Source organism: Paramisgurnus dabryanus, chromosome 3, assembly GCF_030506205.2.
Source record: "Paramisgurnus dabryanus chromosome 3, PD_genome_1.1, whole genome shotgun sequence".
In the NCBI taxonomy this organism is placed as follows: Eukaryota; Metazoa; Chordata; class Actinopteri; order Cypriniformes; family Cobitidae; genus Paramisgurnus; species Paramisgurnus dabryanus.
In genome coordinates this window covers 36,677,149-36,685,587 of record NC_133339.1, presented here as the reverse complement: position 1 = coordinate 36,685,587, position 8,439 = coordinate 36,677,149, and the positions used below count along the sequence as shown (strand labels likewise).

Here is an 8,439-nt window from a genome sequence, read left to right as displayed (position 1 = left end):
GCATATTTGAAAAAATGCGGCCCCCGCATATATATGCGAACTTTGGCTGATTATCCATTGAATCATGCGATCGCATAATCACATTTTTCCGGAGGAACTGAATAAAAAATCAGCGTCACGTTTAGTAAATGTAAATAAATTAAATATTATTTTTTTTCCACATAGAATAGTGGCATCATGTAAACAAATGCAAAATGGCATAAAAGGGTTAACATTCTGAAAATGAATGAATTTGGTAGTTACGATCAGAACTGATTCGGATAAAAAAAAGTAATTGAAAGTAGGAAAAAATGCCTATATAATATTTTTGGTCCATTTTAAACATAAGTGCGAGTTTTTTAAATTGATGCACAAGGGTTAAAAGTAATGGCTAGTGCACATAAACCTACCAGCATCCTTTTTTTTCGCCAAAGGAAAATATTTTTTTCCGGGATACACTGCACGATTTTTGGATGTCCCAGACGAAAGATTACCGCCGTGAAATGTCCTATGTCGCACAGTGAGAGAGGTTCAAAGAGGGTCGTTTTCCAGGTCTTGCGTCTAAAGATAGTCTACGATATTTCTGACAATGTCCGAATTTCAGCAGGATCAACGCACTGTGTGCTTGGTGCTACAATTGCTCTAAGTTGCGCTAACATGTGTCAAAGGGCAAAAATTATGCAGTGTATCCCGGACTTTAGTTGCATAAGATCGGTTATTGTAGACAGTCCTTTTACAATAGTTTTTTTCTCAACAGAAATCTGTAATGGAAACCAGGCTTCTGTGAACTTTTTTCCCCACCTTTATTTTTAAGACTGTATTTGATTTCTGCCCAGTTTGGTTTTCTTCTACAAAGTGACAGAGTTTGCACCAAAACACTGCTCAAGTGAATGCACGTCAGCATCAAAAGATATTAAAAAGCATTTTCTCTTTACTTTAAAGTGGAACAGCCTATTTATTATGCTATCCTAACCTTATATGATAATATGATTAATGGCATTTAATTATACCTGCTGCCCACGACCCTATAAGAACAGATGGTCGAGCCACCACCATTGCTTTATATATCCTTTGATTCAATGTCAGCAAAGAAATATATCACAGAGGCAGTTGCATGCACAAGCACCCAAATAAACCTCCTGTACTGCAGTCAGGGTGAAAGTCAGTGTGGTTCAGGTTTTGTTTAATTTGTTTTCCTGTGTTACATTTTATGAGATAAAAGCAATGACACACCTCAGCAGCTTTTTGTATGCTTTACGGGTTTCAGTTTCATATCAAGATGATTGACTTGGATGAGTGTTTTAAATAGAAACATGAGGACAATGAATGAAAGGAACGCTGTGCATACCAAACACTTCGTGAGATCCTTGCTTATTCTGTTGATTTAATGACCTTGCGCGACTTCTAAATGTATTAAAGCATTTCGTGTGGTAGGCAAAGTCTCATACATTACATACAACTTTTCTATTGGAGCATATTTGATCATTTCATAAGCTTATGAGACTTTTTAATACGTTAAGAGCATCGGGGCTTAATTAGTTTGAGGTTTTCCGTTTCTTTCTTTGTCCCGCTCACAATGGACAAACTCATTTAATTCACTCAAGAGCAGAAGGTGGAGCCTGCTTTCACCAAGGTTCCCTCAATCCCATCTGAAGTCATGACCCACCATTTCATAAAATTTTACATTGAATGGCCTATAAAATTCTCTAAGTTGCTCAATGACTTCCTGGTCAATCTGTACGTGAGTTCTGCCCTTAGACTTGCCCAAGCATCGGGGCTGGCTGCTGCTCTCCGGCTTCTTCAGGCACGGAAAGCCTTTCGTTCGGTTGAAGTAGAAGTGCTTGTCCGTGATGATGCGTTTGAGTCCCAAGAAGTCTTGCACGCGGCCCAGCTCTCCGGCCGGATCGGTGATGAGCCGCTCCCCGCTGACGAAATGGATCTGGGAGAGCCGAAAATACTGCAGCCAGTTCTCCAGGTGTAGGATATACATCCCTATGCGGATGGCATTCCAGGAGGTGTCCACGATCCCTTCGCTCCTGTTCTTGAAAGCTAGATCCTCAAAGGATGGGATGTCGGGCTTCTTGGACAAGGTCTGTGTGTAGTCGGAGATCGCTCGGGTTACAGGGTTTCGTACCACTACGATCAGCTTTGTTTCGCGGGACATGTTTGAAATTCGTCGCGGTGTCTCCCGGGTCACAAAGTAACTTGGTGTTTTCTCTATGGTGATCTGGCTATCCAGAGTCCGTGGCATAAGGCTTCTGCAAAAGAAAAGATGGATGAATTACTCAAATATACCAAAATTTAAGTGACTGATTTACATAAGTAGGAATATTTCTTATATTTTACATTTTTTTATATCAGGCAACAGTGACAACTAAATATTTACACTAAAGGAGAGACTGATAAAACTGAATATCATAGATTTAAGGTTGTGCTCTTTTAACTTGAGCCATAGCAACCACCTACAACTCCTTAGCAACCACATTGCAGCATTGCAAGCAACCCTGGCAACCACTCTTAACATCTCAGCATCATGTTCGAGGAAGTATGTGCAAATGTCACAATTGTAAACCGAAAACATCTACTGTATGTGTTTATTTTATGAGACTATTTCTACAACATTTTCACAGCGCTTTCAGGAGTGAGGCGGCTCTCGGAGAACACGGTCAAGCCTCACATTATTGTCGACTTCAGCATGACAAATAGCAATTCAGTTACAGAAAGTGACAAAATAATCAGAGCACACACATGAGGCTTTAATACTTTCAGCCAATATTTCTAGTCTCTTATCTCCCGGGTGAGCGTGATGCTGAAGGGTACGGGGAAATTATCAAATCTCAGGCACATCCTTTACTCTCGCTCATAAATCACCATCACCTGCTTTACAGATGCACAATGGAGGGAAAGGATTCGGCAAATCTGGGACATACGAAATAGGTCATTATTTTCACAAGTTTCTTCGAGAAACCATACGGTCCAACTTCAGAGTTGTTCTTACTTGAACCAATGAACTACATAAAAAGATATCAGTTCGGTCACAGTTCTGATGTTGTAGCAGATGGATGGCTGCCCTGTCCATTTTTTTAGGAAGAGAGAAAAATATTAAAGTCTCTGTAAAGTCAATCTTAAAAATTGTTTCTAAACACATTATAAATGTTAGAAATCTGATCATGGTAAAACTACTCCTAATGGCAAATCATTTCTTCTTCTTTATACTTATCAAAAATCTTTTGTTTGTATTTATATTTAAACAGGTTGATATTTGGACATCGTTTCATCTCCATCTCCAAGTTATTTCATAATCGTACCCCATTAATTGTAAGGCTAAAGTTAATTTCATCACGTAATGCATAAACACTAGTACGTCAATTAAGAGAAAACATTTGCCTGAAAAAAAAAAACGTGTTCCTGATGAGTTTTCATGGTAATCTGTAATACTGCAATTATCCACTAGATGCCGCTCTTACCCAATTTATAAAATACTGAAGCAAAAAATTATTTATTAATTTTACACTCGTTTATGTTTTACGTGTATGTTTTGATAATCGTTCTGAATCTGATCTCTAACAAAAAAATAATTCTATTATTTCAGGTTTTTTTATGATATGAAATGTTGTTTTTTCCAGTTTTGTTTGTTTGTTTATTATTTGTTTGAAAGCAGAGGGTCTGTTCTTTCATTTGATATATTTGTATGTTTTTATACTTTTAGAAGAACATTTTCCTGAATGGCATTTTTGGAAACTTTGTGAAAATCACAAAAAATGCTGGCGGGCAAATTTTCAAAAAACAAAAACAAAAAAGGCTGGCGGGGAATAAATTAAAGATACTGTCAGGGGTTTTGCATTGTGTCTTGTTATTTGAGTTATATGTCTTAATTTCTATCATGTATTTTTATTTCATGTCATGGCACTTCATTTGTAGTTCCTAGTCATGATTATTGTAGTACTGTCATGTTTCCAGGTGTGTCTCGTTTCTTGTTTATGTCTTTTTAATAAAACCCCTTACACCATGGGGCTGTTAAATGCTTTATTCTGATTGGTTGAGAAATGTTCTGTGGGTATTCATTATTTTTAATAACCGCACACCTAACCTGTCAAATGTCTTAAAATAACCACCAGAGCAATGTTTGTGGTAACTGTGGTATAAGCAGAATAATTGACTCCGGTCCTTTGAATTATTTGAAAATAATGCACACTCTGCTTCACATCATGCCGATTTACCTTCTTGGGTCTGCATCATTTTCGAATAATTCAATGGACTGTTGTCAATATACTACTTTATCTCTATTTAGATCCAAGCTTGTGTTTCATGTTTTTGGATAGCCATATGACGAAGACCATGTGTGATTTTTATTTTATTTTTAAATGAAAAATCTGATGGATGTAGATATGTGCTCCTGTATAGCTCAGTTGTAGAGCATTGCATTAGCAGTGCAAGGTCATGGGTTCGAACCCAGGAACAAACGTTGATAAAATGTACACCTTGTAATGCACTGTAAGTCGCTTTGGATAAAAGCGTCTGTCAAATGCATAAATGTAAATCTGATGGATATCTTTGAAATGGCTGTCTAGAGACAGCACACCTGTCTGTGGCTCAGTTCTAGGCTTTGTAAACAACTAAAATAATTTTCCTGTTGGATGCTATTGTTTGGCCAAGCAGAAAACTTTGAGGTGCATTTTGCCTGTCAGCTCATTGTGGGCAGCTCACGCCTTTGAGCGGTGGAATTTTGGAGACAGGAGTTGTCTTATTCAGCGACTAAGTCTTCAAATGTGCTTTTTGGCATCAATAATGTACAGTTTTGAATCAATATGGACATGTTGACTACTGTTAATGTAAGCTTGAGATGAACTGTAATGTGAACAATGACTTCAAATTTAGTCCAAAAACAACAGTATATGGGTTAGGAAAGACAGTGTGAAAAAAACAATGCCACAAAAGGAAGAGTTCAGATGCAAAACCCTTTAAGTGCGTCTAAGATGTTTTCTTGTAAATTACCATTTTTTTTAACAGACCTTGGGCCCTATCTTGCACCCAGCGCAATTGACTTTGTCAGTGACGCATGTATCATTCATATTTTGCACTGGTGCACAGAGGGTTTTTCCCTCCACAGACGCACGTCGGCAAACTAGGGAATGAACTTGCGCTCCCTGGGCGGTTCAGCGCAAAAAAGAGGCGTGTTCCGGCGCAAACCATCCCTGATGCTATTTTGCAGTTTCAAAAAACAATTGCGCCACTGACCAGAAAAAAAAAGTTTAAAGTCAGTGGCGCGTTGCGCGTTGTTCATTATGCTATTTTAAGGGCGCATGCTTGACCGTATAGCTTGCACAACGCGCATACACTTTGCATCTAATCTACACAGATGCAACAGTTATTTTTGCAAATCATAAATTGTTACACAAAAAAATATTAATACACGAGATAAGGGGAATCATAGTGGTGAGCATTGTGGTGATAGTTTTTATTTATTGTGTGGCTGCGTTAAAAAATTCTCATGCAAATAACGATTAAAATATTTTCATAAGTTTGTTAAGTGGATGTATTACGTTTATTTTATGTAAATAATAATTTAAATGTTTTCATAAGAAACCTTAATATATATGAACTTGATTTGTTAGTCTACTTTGGGGTTGGACCTTGCGTTTCTTGGGTCCGATTTCAAAGCCCCCAAACCCTTTCAGCGGTGAAGGTGGACGCAGCGATGTCCTCTGCTGGCGTCAAGTCCTGAGGCAGATCCACCTCCCGTTACACGGCGTGCCCGATTTATGCTGGCAAGCGTGGGATTCCCCCGTACAAGGACGTCGGTCTCCTCGGCTGTGAACCGCTCCTGGTGTGCGCCTGGTAAATCCGTCATAATAATAGCAACCCGCCATGGAACTTGCGCCCTTGCGTTTAAAGGGAATGTTGGATAGCGTTCTGATTGGTTTATTTGACGTTACGCCCAAACCACACCTATGAATAATGAACCTACTTCAGACCAACCCCTTATTGATTTGCGCCCGCCGCAAGAGTTATTTCTCACGCCGGGAAAATAGCAACAGCGCCCAAGATCCGCCCACAAACTCACTTGCGCGTTGCGCTTCGCACTTGCGTTTCAGATCGTTAAAATAGGGCCCCATATGTTAAGGGCTAGTTATTTCACTTTATTGGCAATGAAAGGTTATTAGTCTGTAATTTAAATGTTTTTTTTCCACAAATATCACTTTAGTCATTTTATTGGTATTTAACAAATTTTACTGTCTTTTGCTGCAAAGCCCTCTAAGTACATGCAAAACCTCCACTTCTTTAAAAAGTCTCCAGTTAAGATCTTTGCACACTATAGTCTGTAATTGTCCTATGTTTTTTCATATTCGTTATCTTACAAATTCGTCCGTTGCGAAAAAAAAAATCGCAACACAATACAAAATAAAGTTTTTGTAACGGTGTCACAGTTCACTGCTAATGGATGAATAGCAACTAGCTATGGTTTAGATAATTTGTGCAAGGCAGCTTTCTCAGTTCCTCCCTGTTTGGCCTACCATACCTGATAATCACGACACTTTCTATCTGTCTTTAGATTCTGTCTCTTTGTATTCCTCATTTTGTTTGTCATACTTTGTGCTGAAAGACGATGTGGATCAAGTTGTCAGATGCTATTCTTGATTTTCACGTCTGATGTCAAAACACCTTTCAAAATGCTTGCTACGGATACGAAAATCTAATCTGCTCAAATTTTTTGATGATGGACGAAAGTTTCGAGGGCAGTGTGTAAACGTTATGATGCAACATGAGGTAGTATTTATTTTTTATGTGCGTTAATTTCGGACGAGTATTTCGGACCCAATGTGCGAAGAACTTTAATATTCGCTTTTCTGATTAAAGGTAAAGGCTCAAAAATTTGTTAAATATATTAACCGGGTACAAAAACACTTGCAGCTTTTTACGTAAGTGCGCCGTCGTTCATCAAATGTTCTTGAAAAATGTTTTGTCCCATTAAACGGATTAACGGCCAACAAACCGGTATTTCTGAATTGGTGAAAGTATCTGATGAACATATAATACATGCCGAGATTTTATTTTTGATGGAGGTGGTGATTAGTCGCTTTTGAGTCTGATCTCTTCATATTCACTCTTTGGGGAATTTCGTTAACATTAAAGTAAATAATTCAGTGAGTACTTGTGTGATATCAACATGAGGCAATTAATGGGACATTTTGCTACATCCATAAATCCCTCACACAATTTTCCTCAGACGGTATTAAAACTAGAGCTATAAATGAACTTTTTATGTGATTACATTAGCGTCCGCCCATTAAATTGAGAATTACAGTTATAAGACAGGATTAGTGCGGGCTTAAGATTTTAAATCTTGGCGAAAGACTGTAATAAAGATTAAAATTATATTGACCGTCTTATTGTATGGAACACAGGGGTCAAAGAATAACCTCGAATTTCCACCAGCTGTGACTCATCCCCAATTCATAATAGGCTTTCCTAAAGCAGTAGTTGCTATACTTTACCTCCACAGTCCTGGAAATATTGATCCATTTAGCTTGATTTATAAATGCTGTGCTGCTGGCCAGGGTGTCTCTGTTAGCCTTAGCAGTTCAGGGCCAGAGGCAACCATTAATCTTAGATACAGGACTAGAGCTTCTGCTACTGAACAACTTTACTAGGAATGCGTACAACCAATCCTAGTCTCATATGGATGCGATGCACGAAAAACAAACCTATTGCTTTTAAGACATCTATCAGAATTGCATTGTTTTTCCAACATTATAAGATCAAAGCTGAATTTACATTGGAAAAGAAAGTTTTAAAGGCAATAATTACAAATCTGTCATTTACTTGATTAAATGTATGAATTGCTATTTCTGTGGAACACAAAATGAGAAGTTTAGATGAATGATCTGCTTTCCTCCATATGGTGAATGTGGATCAGCTGCTGCCAAGAAGAGAGAAAAATGAATCATTTTTAGCCTACACAGTTCGAAGTAAAAGTGCTATTCGAAGCAAAGGTTCGATGCTATAGGTTATGCGTAGTCTGATGCACACCTCGCCAAAATTTAAACTACGCTGACTGCAAGCGCTGTGATTGGTCCACCAGAACCCCTCCTGTCAGGTCAAACAATCTGCGTTGCGTTTCTTCATAGGCATTTCCACTTGCGAAGATATGAACAAAGATGAGCCAAGTTAAGGAGTGATTTAACTCAAACTGCAACAAAAGGCACTGTCTTTTTACCTCCATCACTGCTGGTCTTCTCAAATCATACACAACAAGTTGCTGCTTCTTCTTCGTTTGTGGGTTTACTGGCCAAATTGCTTCTTCTCTGACTGTTGCACTGCTACTATAGGTTACACGCATGTATACGGCCCACTAGCGGTCTGCATGTGCATTTGCACGTCGATGCGGAAGACGACGCAAAGGTATATAGGAGATCCGACGTTTAGCTGAGGCTATGCGGTAGGACATACAGTTTGCAC

At 38.5% G+C, this 8,439-nt stretch overlaps 1 protein-coding gene across 1 annotated transcript in view; it reads right to left on the bottom strand.

Annotated features, from left to right (window-relative positions):
- Positions 1-816: 816 nt before the first annotated feature.
- The window catches only part of hs3st2 (heparan sulfate (glucosamine) 3-O-sulfotransferase 2), a 33,054-nt gene continuing 25,431 nt past the window's right edge, over positions 817-8,439 (bottom strand). Inside the window, exon 2 of the mRNA XM_065256919.1 lies at positions 817-2,237. Within this exon, the coding sequence (XP_065112991.1) occupies positions 1,619-2,237 (619 nt within the window). The 3' untranslated portion in view covers positions 817-1,618. The remainder of the gene's footprint in view (positions 2,238-8,439) is intronic.